The sequence below is a fragment of the Syzygium oleosum genome, unplaced genomic scaffold, assembly GCF_021117445.2.
Source record: "Syzygium oleosum isolate NSW1041296 unplaced genomic scaffold, Sole_v2.1 Sole_v2.14, whole genome shotgun sequence".
Lineage (NCBI taxonomy): Eukaryota > Viridiplantae > Streptophyta > Magnoliopsida > Myrtales > Myrtaceae > Syzygium > Syzygium oleosum.
The window spans coordinates 5,859,184-5,880,162 of NW_026607498.1; the positions used below are offsets into that span (position 1 = coordinate 5,859,184).

The 20,979-nt window shown below is 42.3% G+C and overlaps 4 protein-coding genes across 6 annotated transcripts; 2 read left to right on the forward strand and 2 right to left on the reverse strand.

Moving 5' to 3' along the window:
• Nucleotides 1-551: 551 nt before the first annotated feature.
• On the forward strand, nt 552-4,479 carry LOC115691853 (geraniol 8-hydroxylase-like). Its single transcript, XM_030618588.2, has 2 exons — nt 552-1,491; nt 3,631-4,479. Exons 1-2 carry the CDS (start codon nt 610-612, stop codon nt 4,234-4,236), a joined length of 1,488 nt encoding a protein of 495 aa, XP_030474448.1. The 5' UTR covers nt 552-609; the 3' UTR covers nt 4,237-4,479.
• Nucleotides 4,480-7,929: 3,450 nt separating this feature from the next.
• LOC115691852 (phosphoribulokinase, chloroplastic-like) lies at nt 7,930-11,324 on the forward strand. Its single transcript, XM_030618587.2, has 5 exons — nt 7,930-8,751; nt 9,469-9,553; nt 9,642-9,726; nt 10,153-10,397; nt 10,863-11,324. The coding sequence occupies exons 1-5, from the start codon at nt 8,195-8,197 to the stop codon at nt 11,112-11,114; spliced, it is 1,224 nt and encodes a 407-aa protein (XP_030474447.1). The 5' UTR covers nt 7,930-8,194; the 3' UTR covers nt 11,115-11,324.
• Nucleotides 11,325-12,216: 892 nt separating this feature from the next.
• On the reverse strand, nt 12,217-14,445 carry LOC115691855 (protein BASIC PENTACYSTEINE7). 3 transcript variants are annotated; one of them, XM_056317695.1, is made up of 2 exons: nt 14,289-14,445; nt 12,217-13,199 (listed from the first exon to the last, which is right to left on the reverse strand). In XM_056317695.1, exon 2 carries the CDS (start codon nt 13,103-13,105, stop codon nt 12,401-12,403), a length of 705 nt encoding a protein of 234 aa, XP_056173670.1. In that variant the 5' UTR covers nt 13,106-13,199; nt 14,289-14,445; the 3' UTR covers nt 12,217-12,400. The 3 variants fall into 3 exon arrangements, with proteins under 3 accessions (XP_056173670.1, XP_030474450.1, XP_056173671.1); XM_030618590.2 differs by having other exon boundaries at nt 12,217-13,184; nt 14,289-14,435; XM_056317696.1 differs by having other exon boundaries at nt 12,217-13,215; nt 14,289-14,419.
• Nucleotides 14,446-15,215: 770 nt separating this feature from the next.
• Nucleotides 15,216-19,336, reverse strand: LOC115691857 (plastidal glycolate/glycerate translocator 1, chloroplastic). The gene is made up of 8 exons (XM_030618591.2): nt 18,833-19,336; nt 18,398-18,713; nt 17,598-17,859; nt 17,380-17,495; nt 16,773-16,882; nt 16,138-16,315; nt 15,798-15,927; nt 15,216-15,647 (listed from the first exon to the last, which is right to left on the reverse strand). The coding sequence occupies exons 1-8, from the start codon at nt 19,217-19,219 to the stop codon at nt 15,497-15,499; spliced, it is 1,650 nt and encodes a 549-aa protein (XP_030474451.1). The 5' UTR covers nt 19,220-19,336; the 3' UTR covers nt 15,216-15,496.
• Between the last annotated feature and the right edge of the window lie 1,643 nt (nt 19,337-20,979).

A 20,979-nucleotide genomic window follows, 5' to 3' on the forward strand; every position in this document is an offset into this window, starting at 1 on the left:
TTTCAATGGCAATAAGTTTAGGGGGTTATTGGATCAACGTGATCAAGTTCGTGAGGTATTTTGGAACAAAAATCAAGTCTCTGGCGAATTTCGATAAAATGACGTCACTTTAGGAAGTTATTGAGTCAAAATGTTCAAATTGAGAGGGTATTTTAAACAAAGTTAAGTACGAAGGGAACTTTGAAAAACAGGCGCTACTCTAGAGAGATCTTCGGAGTCTTTCCTTTAAAAGTGTACATGCTCGATGTATTTTCATTTGAGAAGAAGTAATTATAATTTGCACTAAGTATTTCCTGAAAAGATTTGGTTTCATTAATGAATCTGGGCAAATAAGCTACTCCAGTGATACCGATAGTGATAGAATATGTTACTTTCGTTTTGACTTTGATAGGATCAAAATTAAATAAATCTACATGCATAATGTTGTTCCTAAATTAAAATGGGTTTTCTGGCCAATGAGATTATGCCATATTGCATATTATTTTTCTTTATTTGGATCTGGTGGCCTTAGCAAGAATTGGAGCACCACCCTCACCTTAAATGGCAACGAACTGTACTTTGAATTATTGAGACATTTCCCATCATCAAAGCTAAGACACAACACCTGCAATGGAACTCTACCTCATTCTCTTCCTCATCTCCTTCCTCCTCTTCCTCAAACCCTTCCTCCTCCCATCAAAACCCAAGAACCTCCCCCCCGGCCCAGCCGGCCTCCCCGTCCTCGGCTCACTCATCCAACTCGGTGCCCGGCCCCATGAATCCCTCTTCAACATGGCCAGGCGCCACGGCCCGGTCATGACCCTCCGCCTCGGCCTGGTGACCAGCATTGTCGTCTCGTCCCCGGAAGCCGCCCGGGAGACCCTCCAGAAGCACGACGAGAACTTCTCCGACCGGGCCGTCCCGGACGTGATCACCGCACAGCCGAACCCAGAGTTCACCCTCGCGTGGGTCCCCGGGGACCAGCAGTGGCGGGCCCGGCGCCGCGTATGCAGCACCCAGATGTTCACCGCCCAGCGCCTGGACGCCCTCCAGCACCTGCGCCACCGGAAGGTCCACCAACTCATCGACCACATCAAGAAATGCTGCGAACTGGGCAAAGAGGTCGACATAGGCCAACTGGCCTTTGCCACGACCTTGAACCTCATGTCGAGCACCATGTTCTCGATTGATATTGTCGACCCAGAATTTCAAACGGCTCAGGAGTTCAAGGACCTGGTGTGGAGGATCATGGAGGATGCGGGTAAACCGAACTTGTCGGACTACTTCCCGGCCGTCAGGCGGTTCGATCTACTAGGCGTGAAGCGACACATCCGGCCGGCTTACATGAGGCTGCACGAGATATTCGATGAGATCATCGACAATCGTCTGAAAGAAAGAGCGACGGGCTCATCAGCATCATCCAAGAGGGGTGATTTCTTGGATGTGCTTCTGGATCAGTGCGAAGAAGAAGGGTCCGATTTTACCCGGCAAAGCATCAAGCCAATGATCCTGGTAAGTGAAGATCAAAACTTAGAGTAAATGAAGTAGAGATCTTTACTAAATAGAAGCATGTACTCGATGGAACTCCCAAATCTAATCATCGAAAAATCAGGCAAAACAGTTCATGTCAATTTTCGGAATTTTTCATTATTTCACTATTATAGGAGGAAAATTGGGTTTTCCTTATGCCTTTACCTCCACGATATGGCATTTGCCATAGTTGCTACTTTAATAGGTAAGGATATTTTGTCATCTATTAGCTGTTCCATGCTTTTCAATTAAAAAAAGAGACATCAAGTCAACTTTTGCCCTAGATTTTATAAATCCAATTAATAGGGTTTTGTCCGTTTGCGGACAAAAGACAAAACCTTGACTGGTGTGGGGGTTGCTTTGTCACTAACTCCAATCCTTCAGTTTATCAATGCTTATTTGATCAATCTCAAAGGTACTGTACATAAACTTTCGTTTCTGGTGTCAAGATAACTTATTGCTAGTGGATTTGTGATGCTGGAGCATTTTTGAGACGTCGAGTTCTTGTTGATATTATCAATACCAAGTCGGCTCTTGTCAATATTGTCGGTACCAAGTTGGCTTTTGTCGATATTATCATTCCAAGTCAACTCTTTGATCACAATGAATCGAAAGCTATTCGGTTTCTTCAAAGGCCATTAATTATCCACTTTGGAAATGGTAAAGTCATGGAGACCTTCAATCGGTTACATTTAATTCTCGTATATTTTCAAGGTCTAATTAATATCGTTCAAGTTTCTAGAGTCCTTATTTATTTATGGTTGAAAACGTTGTTTGTCTTTCCTATGAGTTTTTTATCTTTTCAAAGAGTCTTAGTAATTACTCAAGCTTGGAGGTTTATTACATGCTCTATATAGACGTGGTATGATGAATAACAAAACAAAGAATTATTTGATTCAAAACTAATTAAGCTTTTGGCTTAAGAACAAGAAGGATTTCTTGTTTTACTCTTATCCCTTAGGTCAATTCTTACGGATGGCGAGTATTGCTCTTACCTCTTTGGTTAATTACCTATAAGTGGCAAGCGACCTATCTATTTAAGTTCTCACTTGTATTGCCTCCTATTTCTCTACACTTTCTCCGGCGTCAATTTGAATCAAATTATGGTTAGATACATGAGCAAGCTATAGCTACCTTGTATATAGATCGTAATCCATAGTACGCACTCAATTAGAGTTTGTTATATCACTCTCTAATTCGATTTCAATGAATTTTCAATTGTCCCACACATTTTACAAAGTAAAGAGAACTTGGCCATTTTTCTTATTAAAACTTGAGGCAACTACTCATTTTCCTATGAATTGCGCAGACTAATTGTCTAAGTGGTGGTTTTGTGAAACGTGCTTCTATTTTCAGTTGCTAAATATCTAATAGCATCAAAACTAGATCACCATAATTCACAAGTACTCTTAAGCAATCTCCTTCAACATTGAGGTTGGTTAAGCGTATATAGTATAATAAATCTTCCAATTTTTGTTGTTAGGTTGTGATGGATAATGATAAAATGGCGCAAACAGCTCAGATTCATGAATTTATGTATTTTTATGATGAAGCAAATCCGAAAATTTAGTGCTGATTAGATAATAATCAAAATGGTACCTAAAGTTTTTACATAGTACCAATGCACAAAACGTAGTTTCTATTCATCGCATGTGCCCTAGTTATAATAAACTTGACAGTAGTTGAATATCTGAAATTAATACATAAGAGAAAGCGAGAACCATTGACTAAATAGCAGCGTCGCAATCTTCTAGATTAATGTTGTCTCTTTCATCTGTTAATTACAAGATTATGGTCTTCAATGGTCGTATTAAAGAGTGATTATATTGCAGGAAGCCGTTAGTCAGTAGGTGAGATTTGCCTGACTTGTCTAGTTAAAAGTATTACAGATCATTAGATATGTTCTTTCTTCTCATATTAGGTAAAGTGCCACACAGATAAATCTTGTATTAGCAGCACTAATCTGACCTAACATCTTTGGAGCCCTTGTTCATGAAAAGTTATTAGACACAGACTATATTAGAGTCAATTAGTTGTTAGTGCCAACTAATTTACTCATGGCGGGTAGAATTGCGAAAGATGGTGAAAATTCAGAATTGATTATCAATGTACTTAATGCAGGATCTATTCATCGCTGGAAGCGACACATCTGCGCTCACGACGGAATGGGCGATGGCGGAACTCCTCCGCAATCCAAGCCTCCTCCAAAGATCGAGAGATGAGCTTGTCATGGTGATCGGCACCAAGAGGCCAGTTCAAGAATCGGACACTCACCACCTCCCATATCTCCAAGCAATCGTCAAGGAGACGCTCCGTCTCCACCCGGCGGCGCCTCTCCTCCTCCCTTATGTATCCAAAAATGACGTGGAAGTGTGCGGGTACGTTGTCCCGAAGGGCATGCAAGTCCTGGTGAACGCATGGGCCATAGGGCGAGACCCGAACTACTGGGAAGACCCGCTGTCGTTTAGGCCCGAGCGGTTCTTGGGGTCGAACGTGAATTACAAAGGGAGGGACTTCGAGTATATCCCGTTCGGCGCGGGCCGAAGGATCTGCCCCGGATTGCCGCTCGCCGTCCGGATGGTTCATCTCATGGTGGCTTCGCTCATTCAATCGTTTAATTGGAAACTTCCTGAGGGAATGGCGCCTAGCAGTTTGGATATGCAAGAGCAATTTGGTGTTACTTTGAGGAAGGCCATACCTTTAAGAGCAATTGCTAGTTTAGATTGAAAAGGAAGTTGTGATTGATCCTTGACGACTTGATTGGCGTTTCGATGTGATTTTTAAGCGCTGTTTTTGCTTCCAAAGCTTCAATCAACTATGGAGCACTTTTGTGAAGTTGCTTCTACTACTTATAAGTTCATGGAGCGATTGGCAAGCCTTCTAAAATAAAAATGCCGTGCTAGATAAAATAACAGTGATCTACGATATTTGTATATTGAGCGACGTGATAAACTCTTGTTCGATGTTAAACATGATTCACTTGTTTAAAGTTCATTGGTAGTCTGCCACGCCACTTAGTATGTGACGGGAAGGAAATCCCTAAGTCAAAGCGCAAATTTGACTATAGGCTATTGGGGATACGAAATTCAAGTTCACACTCCAGTCCAGTCAAGACTCTTCGCACGGTGTTCAAGCCTAAAATTCATTTGTAGTTTGCCCTACGGTCATGGCATCGCCTGTCAACCCCTCAACTCCTTCTGCGCGTCCCGGAGACGATACCTCAGCTTGCGACTGCCATGCAAGTCGAGAATCAGTAGGTCTTAGGTTTCTTCTTGCCTCTCCCATGGTCTGAGTTTCGTTGCTGAACGTATCTTTGTACTTATACTCTCTGCTTGGGCAGTTACTTCTTCTTCCTACTGCTTCCACGATCTCCTCCATGCATGTCTGGACTCAACTGTTACCACGGATCTCCTCACTTTGCCCTGCGGTCTTGGCATCGCCTGTCACCCCCTCAGCTCATAACGCACGTCCCCGACACAATAACTCAGCTTGCAAGTGCCATGCACGTCGAGAAAATAAGTAGGTCTTAGGTTTCTTCTTCCCTCTCTCTTGGTCTGAGTTTCGTTGCTGGTCGAGGATTTTGCTGGGTTGAGTTCTGTGCAAAGCCGAAATTCACCTCGTGCCCGATTTTGGATCGGGCCTTGTTCAGTAAAACTTACCAAAAATCAAAGGCCCGATGGTCATCCTTAGTGACAGATCATGATGATCTGGGCTTGTAATAGGATTGGCCTCTTGCTGCTGTTTGTGTGCGTTAATACAGCCTAAATTTCAGATTGTTTATACAGTTTAATTGGAAAAAAAATGAAAAAAAAGAAACGTCTTCATATGAAAACAATAATTGGATGGCCATGCATAGAACAAGTCAGTTAAAACAAAAATGCTATATAGAAAACTTATGTTTTTCGTAATTGATATATCTACTTGTCCTTTATTTTTGCATTATTGGAGAAAAAGGCGGGGCCTGATAATATATGTGTCTTCTATCTGAAATGATCTTTTTATATTATGTTCATGTGAATTTATTAATGCTCTATCAAGAATGATGGTCTTTTCTTGTATTTAGAAATATAAATGTAGTTTTTTTCTTATAGTGTTATCAAGAAATGAGTTCTCTTATCGAGTTTGTGTTATTTTCATTGATATTCATTTTAATGGACAACTTACATGTGAAATTTACACCAAACACGAATTAAAAGTTTAATTAGTACTTAAACTTGCCAAATGTTATTTGTAACACTCATATTTTTAACCAACATATTGTGATTTAGTGTAAGTGAAGATCACTTTTGCTTAGTTAACATTCAAATGAAAGAAAAGACCACGAATTACTAATGTTCTTTGGGTTAACATCACCCAAATCGGTACATCCATAACACATTTATTCCAAACAAATTTTTTATCTCTAAAATCCCCAAAGTTGTGACAAGTCTTACATCAATTAGCTTCCTTCCAATGTACCTTTAAAATTGCTGCCGTGGAAACACACGTGGCAAGCGACTTATTCAAATTTTGGAAACTGGTCAAGCTCGTCCCATGGATCCCGGTCCAGCAGGATCCCGGTCCAGCAGGGAAGAGAAGATCTTGGAAAGATCTTGAAACTTTTGACATCTCAGGGCGAACATTCAGAACGCTGGCAACACATCTCTTGTAAAATCTGCCATGGAAAATGCGAAGTCCAAATGATAATTGTTCTTGAGCGAAGAATCTATAAAACCTCACAAATCCGCCCTCACCAAATCTCCACGGGCACCCTCTTGATGGCCACAGACACCATTTCCAGCAGCTTCCCTTTCAAACAAGGCCTCCCTCACGTTTCGAAAATCTGTTAAAATTCCTTTGTCTAAGATTTTGGTGATTCGGAGGAGACAAAAGGAACAAAATTAATTTTGCCCTAATTCCCAATCTCAATTTTCCTTTCTTCATATCCGCTTTCCCCACAGTGACGTTGTTCAGAGAGCCATTTATGTTGAATTTCCAAATCAAATCCACGTCAGACATGTTGCTTGCCTTGTTTGTTGCCACATCAACAATTTCACAAAGATATTTGATGAAAGCTAACTGAAAATAGATTTGTCATGGAAATACAGTTTGTATTTTATGGAATGAACATTAATTTTAGATAAATGAGTCACAAGGTTTTGATTTATTATTTTCCGTGATATTGTCCCTTATATTGAACCCCCAACAGTTAGCTAAATCTCACTCAAAGTAATCTAAAGGGAAGATGATACAAATGGTTATTGAACTTTGGCCTAATATGTAATGTGATCTTTAAACTTTACTCCAATGTGTAATGTTGTCCCTGAACTTTTAAATTGTTCAATGCGATCCCTGGACTTTTGGTATAGGTTCAACTTAGTCCCTGAACTATATGAAAATGTTCAATGTTGTCCTTGAACTTGAATTAATGGAAGGACAATATTGAACATGTTCATATAATTCATGGACTAAATTGAACATGTATAAAAACTCGAGAGACCACATTAAATAAATTAAAGTTCAGGGACCGCATTACATATTGAAGTAAAGTTCAAAAATCACATTGAATAAATTAAAAATTCATAAATAACATTGCAAATGGAGTCAAAGTTCAGAGACCATTTGTGTCATTATCCCTGATCTAAAGGCTCACACCCGCTACCCTGCAAAAGAGTCCTATTTGATGCACAGGATGGGAGGTTTGCATTTCATGCAATAAGGAGATAAGTCAAATTAGGTTTCATATTACTTAGGAAAAAAAAAAGAGTCTGATAGGTATTTTGAACACAAAGATGCCCTCTCACCTCCTTAATTATGCTCGGCTGCATAGAAGAACATGATGTGTGTGTTCGTCCGAGAGCATTACCAATACATAACACACTAGTGTCACTTATATAGCTGTGTTCACTCCTCTAGACCAAGATGTTCGCTCCTTTGCCCATCTCTAGTTCTGGTGTAGCTAAGCTTGAAGGCTGTGCTTTTCGATATAGCCGCCAGAATACTGAATTTTTCTTTTTCCTTTTTGCTGAGAAGACTGAAATTCAGTCACTCCATGCATTCTCAAACGAATAGTACAAAACTTTCATGGAGTGAAGAGAGCCCCCATAATGTCTCACCCCACTCGACAACCTCACACTCCTCATCTTAAACCAGCCAAACACACCATGCCAAGTGTCCTGCCAAATATCCATACTGCATCAAATGACCACCAAGCTTTCCCATACCTTTGGATTAATCACCCTCACACAAACTCTTCTTGACGGCCATTTCTCAAATTTAACTGTGAAAAATATCTTGTACAGTAGTTTTACTTTCCAACGATTTTTCAGGGTTAATGCAACCCCTTTTGTTTAGGCCACCCATGTTCCTTTCTCCTGCCACCTCAAGATCACCTCCCAAGTTTTGTCCGAACCGAGGTCTAGCCACAGCAGCCAATTCCATAAAGGACACAAAAGCTTCCATCCATCAAGATGACATTTTCCTGTTTTGCATTCCATCAAAAAAACACTGCGCTTCACTCTCCATCCAAAATTCACCTCACTCGAAACTTGTGTTCCAAATTGGTTCATTGAAACCAGAAGCCATTCTATCCAAGAACCTACTTGGTATATACCCACAAACCAAGATCATATAACAACTCTCACCCTGTTCAGAGACTCAGAATTCTCTCTAGGCAGAGAGAGGGAAGGAACAAGAATCAAGATAAATGGCAGTTTGTACAGTCTATACTACCCAATCCCTCCACTCAACATGCTCAATCTCCACACCCTCAAAGACCCAACTGGGGTTCAACCAGAAGAAGCAAATCTTGTTCTACAACAGTGGCAAGAGGGTCACCAACAGAGGCATCACCACAGTCCCATGGGTGATCAGGTGCTCAGGGGACACAATAGTGATTGGCCTAGCAGCTGACTCAGGCTGTGGCAAGAGCACCTTCATGAGGAGGCTGACCAGCGTATTCGGGGGCGCCGCCGAGCCGCCGAAGGGAGGCAACCCGGACTCGAACACCCTCATCAGTGACACAACCACCGTGATATGCCTCGACGACTACCATTCCCTGGACAGGACTGGGAGGAAAGAGAAGGGAGTGACTGCACTTGACCCAAGGGCCAACAACTTTGATCTCATGTATGAACAGGTTAAGGCATTGAAGGAAGGCAAGGCTGTGGACAAGCCTATCTATAACCACGTCAGTGGCCTCTTGGACCCTCCTGAGCTCATCAAGCCTCCCAAGATCCTGGTCATTGAGGGACTTCACCCAATGTAAGTCCTATCTTCAGATTGCAACTCTCTTCTTTTTTCTCTATGTTTAGAAGATGGCCTAATAGTCATCTATAATTCTGCACTGTTAAGTAGGATTAATCAAGCTGATATGTTGTGTATTCTGATTTAGAGTGTAAGTAGAATAATGTAGGTGGACAGGAAGAGTTTGAGCTTTCGGATAACAAGAGATAACAGAAACTTAAGTCAGTGCCTCAAGCAGGATTTTCCGTGGCTAAGGAACAATCTCTGTCCCTATCACCTTTTTTTCTGATGGGCCTCGCACCGGCCCAATTCACTCCCATGCCCCTTCATTTATGGCAGACAGATTGAGCTGAGGACATGAACTCTGTATCAGTCCTGGGATAGACTCATTCTAATTGAACCGTAAAAAAATTCAGCAAATCACAGCCTAACAAATTCGTGGGCTCCATGTTGCTCTTAAACTTTAGAATTAGGTTGCATTTAGATCTTTGAAATGCGATTATCTTGATCGATTAACAAATTCACAAAGGTGCCTTAGAATATATACTCTACCAAGATCTGGAGAAGATAATGATGAAATATTTTTCAATTATAACGTACTTCATAGTTTAACTATAACAAAATATAATTTAATGCAAAAGCAGTTCATTTATGAGAAAGAACAGGAGACTTTTGCTCCCGCTCTTGGATGGATGTTCAACACCAAAGGAAACTAACATAATTATGCATATTCAGGTTCGACCAGCGTGTTCGGGACCTGCTGGACTTCAGTATATATTTGGACATCAGCAATGAGGTCAAATTTGCATGGAAAATTCAGGTACTTAATATGTTTCAGGGAAAAGCCGGCTATTGTTGCTCCTGTTATATTCATGTCCTGCAATCCTAAAATAAGCGATGAATTGCAGAGGGACATGGCCGAGCGAGGACACAGTCTCGAGAGCATCAAAGCTAGCATTGAAGCCCGAAAGCCAGATTTTGAAGCCTTTATAGGTGAATCAAAATCACTCCCTAAACTACACTGTCATACCTTGATTGGGATCGGTTCATCTCATACAAATGTAGTAGATTTCGAGACTGACATTTGAACAAATGCCAATTGAAAGGATCCCACAAATTACTCCAATTAGGGACACTCTGAAGTGTCATCCCTCCTTATAAAGGGGAACAATCTTTCAGCTACATTTCCGTGATACCCCTATATAGTGATATTAAACCTCCTCTATATATGTTTACACTCTGTACTTATGTTCCCCAAAGTAACTGTTTGATCCAAACCAAAATTCACTTTTCTGACAGCGTGACACACGTTTATATTTGTCTAACATTGTAAAATACTAGTTTGAAATTTCCATTTACCATGCCTATGGACAGTGTACTCATTAACATGTGCTCATTTGTTTTCTTGCCTTTGCACAGACCCACAAAAGCAGTATGCAGACGCAGTGATTGAAGTGTTGCCAACACAGCTAATCCCCGGTGATAATGAAGGGAAGATTCTTAGAGTGAGGTTGATAATGAAAGAGGGTGTCAAGTATTTCAGCCCGGTGTACCTGTTTGATGAAGGCTCGACCATCTCTTGGATCCCATGTGGAAGAAAGCTCACTTGCTCTTACCCCGGTATCAAGTTCACTTATGGCCCCGAGTCTTACTTCGGCCACGAGGTATATATCTCAAGATCACTTGATTTTGTTCTCTCCTCACTGTTAATACTCTGTTTGATGTCAATATTCTTCAGCTGAACAATAAAAATTTCTCAATTAGGTCCAGAAAAAGCCGTTGAAAACCCAAATGTACATGACCTATCGAATACCGCTAATGTTTTAGATTGCACACAACACATTTTAACGACATGATCCTTGTAATTTTCTTGAATGACAATGGTTTCACGTAATACTCAGGTAGATATATTGAGGATGAATAATCTTGTCAAAACTTAGGATGTTCACGTGATGTTTTGATTGAGGATGATGTAAATGTACTTTTTCCAAAATCTTCACTATCCAAATGCTGGGAGGCATTAGCATTTCAATATTATATAGCATAATCAACAATTTTTTGCGTTCATTGTCCAAAAGTTGCAGTCTTTGTTGAACATACGACTGACTCCTACATGCTTCGAACTGTAGGTGTCTGTGGTGGAGATGGATGGGCAATTTGACAGACTAGATGAGCTCATCTATGTGGAAAGCCATTTGAGCAACCTCTCCACAAAATTCTATGGTGAAGTCACCCAGCAGCTGCTGAAGCATGCCGAATTCCCCGGAAGCAGCAACGGCACTGGTCTCTTCCAGACCATCGTTGGCCTAAAAATCAGAGACCTCTTTGAGCAACTCACAGCCAGCAAAGCAGCCGCACGATTAGAAGCCACTAAAGCTTAGGAGCTTCCAAATACTAGTTCCCCTCTTTCTTTCATCCTTCTGTTTTCACTGTTCATTCATGGTTTAAAGTGACTATTGGGGTTGTTGAGAAGGGAAGGATCTGCATGTATTTTGTCATCAGGACAATTTGTTGTATGGAGATCTGTAACATAGACAAACAGGGGCAGAGAGATCAGTTACTCGGTAAAATACAAAAAAGAGATTGGTACACTCAGCATCGCGCACTCTTCTTTGCATAAAATCTCAGTGGTCTTGAATCTTATTTAGGTCCCATTGTGATAAAGGCGCGCTCGGACGATTCTTCCCTAATTCCTTTGTTGATAAAGGGAGGTTCAGGAGATTACGAGTTTTTGAGGAAAAATTCCAGTCAGATATGAAAAACTAGAATCAGTTTATTTGCAGGTTCTGCACATATTTACAGGTTTCTGCAATATTTCCCACAACCTGAAAAGACAGTTTTTTTTATGGTGGGGTTAACCCTCAAATAGCAAAGAGAGTTGAATTCAGCCGAACCTGACCAGCAGCTCGATACATGCCACCAGAGGGTTTAACATGTATCTACCAAAAGAGAAGCAAAACAGGGAGAAAGGAAATTGGTGTTGAAGTCAGAACAGAGAGTCTTAGATAACAGCTTCCGAGGGCTAAGCTCCAAACCGTTGATGGTGGGGTTAAGCAAACAAGAATCTCTGCCACTTTTTACAGTAAAAAATGTTGAAGACAAGGATCAAAGAGAGAGGAGTGAAGAAGGAGAGAGATATGCAGTGATACTTCGTTTGTACTTCTCCGTCAACATTCCAAAGACAGCAAGACTATTTTCCAAGCATTTTCAATCACCGAAACACTTTGAGCAGTACGTCCCCACTGTCCATAGACATTGGGAACACGGTATTCGTAACACTTGACGTTGCTAACTTTGCAAATAGAGAACCAAAATTGAGTTTGGCATGAACAAAACAGAGACGTCAAGTTCTCTCCTGTAAAATGTAGGTATGAGCAAAATAGAACTTTTCAGTCTGCAACGAGAATTAATGAGCAAGTTGAATTCTGGGCAAAGGTTATTAAACCAGTACTAGAAAACCGAAACTGAGTACATATTTGAGATGGAGAAGCATTAGCATATAATAGAAAAGGCTACATTACAGAGAAGCTATATACACCAACAAGTCAACTTCAACCGAGTCACGAGGATACAATAAAACACCACAATTGAACAGAAGAATGACACTTGATGCTCGAAATGTTATCTACACTAGTGACATTACTTGAAAAGGATCACTTTAACACCTCTACTTGATGGTGACAAACTTATTAGTACCATGTCTTGCCCAGTGATCCTTCAAGTCAACCGGATGAGTTAGATCGTAACCTTCTGAAGCTAATCTTACTAAGAGTTTCACATATGCTCCATTGCTCATCTTCCTCCCGGCCAAGCGAACACCAGGCCTCGATGAACTCATTGGAAGCGGGTATTCAGATACACTGATGGTGCAGCACGAAGATTGCCACCCACCAGCCCCCCATTTGTAGCAGACCCGTGCAATTCCAGTGCAAGAGCAATAAGGGGAAGGCACCCCGGAGAAGTCGCAGTTTGTTAAATCAATGTTCATGTTCAGATCCTTCTTTTCCCGTTTTGCTTCGGGGAAGCTCTGTCCCTTTCCTTTTCCAGAACCTGGTTTCTTCCTGGGTTGCTTTTGCTTCAGTACCTTGGATGTTATCTGATCAGGTTCTTTCGAAGAGGGCTTACGTTTCTTAGGTTTTGCAGATTTTGTTCCAGGGTTGTTGCTCTTTGCAGGCTCAGTTGTTGAAGCAACTGAACGAATTGGCGGTACAGGAAGACCATCTTCTGGGTTCAATTGGGTTTGTGAGGAAGGACCTGAGCTGACTTTTGGAGAAGGGAAAAATCCGCTCCCATAGAACCAGGCGATATGGGAAAGGGACGGTCCACTGTTAGCATCAGGCATGATATGGCCTCTATTTGAGTATGTCCCCATCTTCGAAAGCTATTGAAAAAACTCCGAGCAATCAGCATATAGGTCTACATCCGGAGGCCGCTCTGAGCAGTTCTCATTCCTGGCATCAGCAAAGCTGTACAGCATGAGTACTTCAAGAAGTACACCAAGGTCCGAAACAGTTTATTTGTTATAAATTCAATCATAATGCCTATTGCCTCAGCTTTGAGTACCAACAGAATGACACATGATGCAAAGGTAACTTTTGCACATTACAGTAAAAGATCAAGAGAACTCAATTTCAAGACTATACCAACAAACCAAATAAAAGAAGAGAGGATTTTTACTCGAATTTTTGCATCACAGTCCTACAGATGCCAACCATTTATTACACGATCATCATGGTCCAAGTCACTTCCACATTGATAAGTTAGAGGCATTTAACTCATACAACTAGTATATTTGCAAACTTACCGATTCCTGCTACAAAAATCATTCAACAATAACATGCGATATGCAATGTGTAGCAGAGATAAAATGAAATCTACCAGCAGAACACATAACATCATAAGGACCAAAAAAACTATAACCTAAAGAGGAAAAACCCAATCGTATGCAGCACATTTTCCAGTTCACGAAAACAGGAACTAGCATTACTTCACAAGGGCCGAGAGTTGCCTCTCTACTTGGACAGAAGCAACACCGACAAAGTTCGCAAGCCTCGCAAAATCTAAATCCAACCCAAAAAAAAAAAGTTACGCAAAGCCGCGCATCAACCCAAAAAAACCCAAACAAATTCATGACTCTAACACGAATCTCGCAAACCCACAAACGAAACCAGGAGCTAAACAATCATCAGCCACCGAACACAAGCCAGCAGACTGCAGCACAGCACAACATTTCGACCCACACATCAGCACCCAACAGTGCCGAAGCAGCTAAAAAAACCCTCAAAACACACACCAAAAGGGCGGAGCAAGAAACGGACTCAGCCCCCGCGACCATGCACACCCACTTCGCCAAACGAAGCAACGAACCGACCCACGACAAACCCGAAGGCAAACCACCCACCCCCACTTCACTACCACCAGTAAGCAAAGCCAAATAAAGCCTCAACAACCGCGTAACAGCACCAAATTCGCCGGGAACAAGCGAGGCAACGGCGCGCCGATCGGCTTCGCCGCGGTATTCCCGAGTAAAGGAACGATCTTTAGCTTCGATTTACCTGGAAAGAGGGCAGCGATTCGCGATTCCGAGGAACCCCGCTGGCTCGCACGCAGCTGAGAAGCAAAAAGGAAGAACTGTTCCTGTTCAGACAAATTTCGTTCCCTTTTTTCGCCTTTTGTTCGACCATGTTTTAGCGCACCGAGAGCTCAGTCGCTGGGTTGTCCCCCCCAACCACGCGCCGGTCAGGGGAGTTTGCGGGGCACGCTCCTGCGCGAGCGGGATCCGGACCGTTGAGACCGACGGTACGAACGGACGAGATTTCAGGATTTCGGGGATGCGAAAAGGACTTTCGAGCTTAGTGGGAATTGAAGATTTTAGTTTTTTGGTTGAATCTGTGTTTGTGAAAAGGTTGTCTAATTTCTTGGCAATCGCAAGAAGTATACCCGCGCGCTGTCGGGCTGTCGCGACGAGCTCACTAACCTCGAGATCGGATTATGCGAGTCAGGTCGGATACTTCGTTGTGAGCTCGGTCGGAATATTGACATAAATAGTTTTTAAATTTTGGCCCAATGTACAATTTGATCTCTAAACTTAAGTTCAATGTGATCTCTAAACTGTAGCCCAATGTGTAATATAATCTATGAACTTTCAATTTGTTCAATATAATTCATGAATTTTTAGTATACGTTCAACTTAATCTCTAAATTATATATAAATATTCAATGTTGTACCTGAATTTGAATTGATGGAAGGACACATTGAATATTTTCACATAGTTCGGGAAATAAGTTAAATATGTACCATAAATTCAGAGACCACATCAAACAAATTAAAAATTTAGGGACCGCATTGCATATTAAACAAATTCAGAGACTATTTGTGCTATTATCTCTTTTGATAAGGCCCAAAGTCATTAATGCTGGTCGTCCGTAGTCCATTTTTTGTACCAATATATATTTCCCTGTTGTTGCTTAACTACATTACAGACGCTCAAAGTATCATCAATACACATTGATGTAAGATTCTCTATTTGTTCATTTACATTAGCAGAAAAATGCTAGACACTAGACAGAGAGTCCTGGTGGCAATGCAAGTCCTCCAACTACTAGACTGACCCAGTTTACCAAAATATGGACACAATCCTAGGAGGGACTCTTCTGAACTCTGTACACCTTTGAGCACACCTTTGAGCGTAGAAACCCGACGGATCTGGCGAGAAAGGCCAAAAGACTGCGGAGTCGGAGCGAATCGATGCTGCTCATAGTCTCAGCCGACTATTGCAATCAAGCTTTGCCTGACGGCAGGAACCGAGCAAATCAAGGAGCCGAAAATGCCGGTGAGAGCATAGGCAATGGCACAGAAAGGGAGCGCCTCGGGTTCTTTCGCCGACAATGCTGCTGTTCCCAATCCGTGGGCACTACAAGATAGCGCGAGATATAGGACTTTCAGATACAAGTATGTATTTGTGTCTCTTACTTAATCAGTCCTGACAATGTCATTGAGTGGAGAACAAAAGTGTGCAACATGGTTACATTCCAGGAAGATGGTCAATGTTCAGTAAACATACCTTGATGCGGTAGCTATTCCTCGGGCAATAGGATCACGGAAATTAAGTCTATCCAGCATCGCTTGCACGAAGTTTGATCCAACTAACCCCGTTACCACCACCGCAGCAGCTGTAAGAGATGAATTGGCACCTGCACCAGTCGAGAGAGAAACGGAAGTTCCAAGCATGAATATCCAGTCACCATTGACCGAAAATATACCTTACTCAGGGAAAGAGAACGCTTATCGAGTAAAAAAAGATGAAAAATTCAGTCACATTGGCGTCAATTGCGCTTTAGAAAAGACGATTGCAGACATAATCTCGTATCGTAAATTGCAGTCCAATCAAAAATCTAGAATACCTTCAAATAGAGACACGATGCTGAGGGCCAACGCCACAGTTATACACCGAGGCAGAATCGACAACGTCAAAGTTGGTTCTAGTCCAACAAGACGTCCTACTATAGCCGTTGAGTACAAAGAGAAAATTGTTGAGATGATGACTGAAGTGAAAATTTCAGCTGCGTGTCTCTTAACAAGCTGCAACAACAGAGAATGGTGATTGTAAAAATAAAAAGGGATTCTCAAGTTACCAATCAGTGGACTGCAATTAGTCTGAAGAAGAAAAATATGAATTAGCAGCTAAGTTTAATATAATTGAACCATCTTTCTTGAGCAGTTTCTCACCAAAGCACCGGGTGCACACATGCTAGTACGAGGAAGAATGGTTCCATTTCAACCAATGAAATGTTCTTTCAACTTTAACTTTTCATGTTTCCTAGACATCCAAACTCCTAAGAGATAAGAAAGCTTATAACAGCATGAATATAACTGTATCAAGAAGTTTTCCTCCTAAACTAGTGATAAACTGTTTAACCTGCACTATTTGCTTTGTATGCTTAAATGTGCTCCAAACTAGCAACTCAAAATAACAGCAGCATCTAGAACTGAGGGTTAATTCCCAATCTGAGTGCCTGGATGAGAAGATATAAACTACCTTTCTCTGCTTGAACATGGAAAATGCAAAAGAGAGAATAACAGATCCCAAGAATCCCATTAGAATATCACCAGCTCCAGGATTGGCAGATGCCTTCGTAAGGTAATATCCTGTGGGTATGTTAGGTATGAGATCAAAAGTTTTGCAGTTTTCTGGACATCACGAACCATGTGAGATCAAACTGATGGAATTAGTTGTCATTCTATGCACACATCGCATGGTCATTATTCTTTGGTTTATTTCATCCATATAGGAAATCAATTTATATCTTCTCTATGGAGGATGCAAATCAGAAAGTCATAAAGCAACAGATTGCAATGGCATACGGATGATTGATGGAAATACTGCTTCATAAGTACTTTACCGCTTATGGGACATTATTTTTTTTCTCCTTAAAGAAGGCCACATAGCTATGCCTATTTGCTTCAAATGAATTGTTTTTTGGCCAGAATTGCGTCAAGTGAACTGAAAAGATTTTAAAGAGGTGTACATAAGATATGAATAGTTAGTTGGTTCTTAATGACGCAGAAGTATGCGAACCACCTTCCAGTCAGTTTAAGAAAATCATCCAAATCAATGAACAGTCATGACTTCACAAACAGATTACCTAGGACGGGATTCAGTCCAGACTTTGAAAGGTACCCAAATGCAAAGGCTGCCAGGTCTGCTGACAATCCACAGCAAATAATTGGATGGAAAATTTTCTTCACACCAGATGGCAACCTAAGAAAGAAAAGCATATGAAGATGGCCTCTTGACTTCAACAGACCATAGATCCTGCAGGACTTCTATGATGCAAATTTGCTAAGAGGAAGCCGAAATTACCCAGAACCAACCATGTAGCCTATCACAGTGGATGCCAGGAGGAAAGGAAGGCATGTTCTGGCATTGGTTCCTAGAGCAGTTGGGTACAAAAATGCTGAAATGAATGATATAACAAAAATACCACTCCAAGTCCACAATTCAAGTGACGAAAATGGTGAAGGTTTCGCCATTGGCTCAGCATCTGTCATCTCTGTCTTAACAAGTTTTCTTACTGCAATCGCGGTATAACCAGCTACAGAAAGTGAAGCCAACCATCCTCCAACTGCAACAGAAACAATGAAAACAGTTGCAGAGTTAAAAATCTTTATCTAACAGATGCACCTATTGAGCCCAACTGGCCACAGCAAGACACCACTCAACTTATCCAGACAAACTAATATAGATTCCGCGCATTTTCCTTCTTTTCCGCCTATTTTACATTTTATCCTCACGGGAACTCTCATATCTAACTGCAATGTAAGCTTCTTATTATCCCAAAGTATGAAAGCATACGCATGAAGATTGTGATTTTATCCTGTGCTTCCTTCCAGGCTACTGTCTGCACATTGACAACATCAATGAGGAGCTTCTTTCAGAGCACTGGGAATATTGCATTCTGAAGTAATACTATGCCATTACGGTGCACTAACTCATTGACAAGCACGACAGAACCCAGAAAGACAAAGTGACGATAGACTTAGGAAACAGGATAGGCGCAAGACTTTAATCCAAGGTCATTAGATTTCACTAGATAGTCACAACACAAGCAACCACAATGAGGACAAACACATAACTACACAGGGATCAAAGTGAGTGGATACCCAGTATAAAGCAAATTTTGAGCCCTGAAGCCGCGGGTATGTCCTCAATAGCAAGAGGCAAAACCACCAGACACGGAACATAAAACAGCGGAAGCCACCTCTGTATGAACAAAAGCGCCGGCTCAAAGAAGCTCATCAAACTGGTGGCTGCGGCGGGCACTGTAGAATCAAGAACCATCAGAACAGAGAATATGCAGAACATTCCGAACAGGGCACTCGGGAACTTGATCGCCGCCGCAACAAACGCCTTCTTCAAGAACTTATCCATTGCAAGGATTATCCCCAGCGAGACAACCAAATGCAACACCCCAAAGACCTAAAACACACATCAAAGACATTCTGGGATCAAAATTTGTAAAGTCATGCTAAATTGTATTAGCTGAGACCCCATAAAACATGCTAAGCGGCTCACTAAAAAGAAAATGAAAAGAGGACCTTTTGAGAGATCGTGGAAGTGCCACCACTCTCCGAGCTCGCTGAATTCACCAAAAGTGCTCGATCAGAGCAGGTGTTCTCGGCACCCACCATTTGCAAGAACCTGGGAGAGAACCCAGAATCGTGTCTGATCCCTGAACACGATATCTCCGAACCGGGTCTCTTATCCGCCCTTTGGCCATCGCTGCAAGCGAGCCGTGACGACGCGTGCGATTGGATTCTTCCGGAAGAAGAAAGCGACACGAGGGAACTTGAAGAAAAGGGCTTCCCCCGGTGTTGGCGGTTGTGACTGAAAAGACGGGATGGCGAGGGGTGGAGTGTGGCCGAGACAATCGCCATGGCAGGAAGCGGCGTGGAATTCTTGAGAGTGAGAGAGGGAGGAACCATCCTTTCGGCTGTTATTTGTTTGTGGGCCTTTTTCTTGGAGCGTTGGAGTTTGTATGGACTACAGGGGATGATGGTAAAACATTGGAGATGAGATTTGGACAGTAGCGGCAGCTTCTTGGCAGCTGCATTCGCAGTGAACAGCGCTTTTCAAAGCTACCCATTGGCTTTTGCCTATTGGCCAATGGCCATTGGAGTGGAAAACTTCCTCCATGAAGGGGCCGCTCCGTGCAACACGGCCCTCAGACCATTAAGCAAATTTGGTCAGAATCGGATTCGTCTTGTAAAGTAATATAGCCGGTTTCGTGGTTGTAGGATGGTGCAAAAGTCTAGCTTAGAAAACCCTGGTACGATGTCTCGGGCACGGCATCCGTAGACATGAGCACAGGCACTAGGCTGTCGTGCTTAGCCTCGAGGAATCAGGGTCCAACCACTATGGACTTGGACCCAACTACTGAGGAACCGAGCACCGGTGACACGGGTGTGGAAACCAAGTACCCGACATGGCCACCGAGGGCCCGGGCACAAGGTTTCAAGCCCGACCTAGAGGGACTTGGACCTAGCCTTTATAGAACCAAGCCGCTATAGAGGACCTAGGCTTGGCCTCCATGGAGCTGAACATAGGCACTGAGGTCTCAACCTAGGCTTAAGGGACTTGGGCCCGACGCTCTATAAACCTAGGCCCGTTCGTTGAGAAAATGGCCGGGCCTCAATGGCCTGGTCAAGCTAGTGACTTGAGCGCAAAAGCCGAGTACCCAAGCATGGCTGCCGAAGACCCAGGCACAAGCACCGATATCTCAAGCCCAGCCTCCATAGACCCAAGCAGGGGCAATGAGGTCTTGGGCTTCGTCTCGAGGGACCTGAGCCCGACCTCTATGAACAAGGACCCAACCATTGAGGAACCGGGCCCAGCCTTGATGGACTCTAGTAAGGTGCAAATGTGGGAGCCGAGTTCCCATAGAACCTAGGCATGGCCACCAGCATCTGGGCATGACCTCTGTGGACCCGAGCACGGGTACGTAGAGGGCATTATTGCTCTTTGATTAAATGGCTTGAAGTTGGGTTCTTTGCAAACCCATTAAAACCCATCATTCATTGGGTTTTACACTATTAGACCTATTTTAACCCATATTTTAAATTTCAGACAACTCATATTTCAGCCAACTTAACAACTACTAGTTAAAAAAAGATGGTGTAGGCTTAGCAAGGCACATTGCTATTGGAATGAGCTGTTCGACGAAAGTAATGGCGTCAAAGGGCGGTTCCTGAAATGAATATTTGATGCTTGGAGGAGCTTGTCTTTGTTAATTGTTATAGTGTGATTGAAGTCCATGAATATGCATCTGATGGTAATTAGCCCATTATTCCGTTGCGAAGATAGCTAAGCGGGAGGCACATGATCGTACAGAATGGCTAGCCAAAGCAAAGCACAGATCAGGATTAGAGGTGTTAGAAGACTAGGAAGAATTGCCTGAAGGATCAAGTAATCTGTGAGGCAATGTATTTGAGTCAGGCCACACAGGAGACTCAGTCCAATGGTGAAGAAAAATATGTCTATCTTACTAATCACTCACGTGGTGCTATGCGTGCCGATCTGATCACCATCGCATAGTCATCACCATCTTCAAAATTCATCCATCAGGAACAGTAAAAGGGCGAAACGTATTCGAGTCCTAACAACATGAAATAACTTCAGCTACCATGCTTCAGACGAATAATGGACAATTAAATGAGCAGGACGAGAATATCTCATGATAAATCAT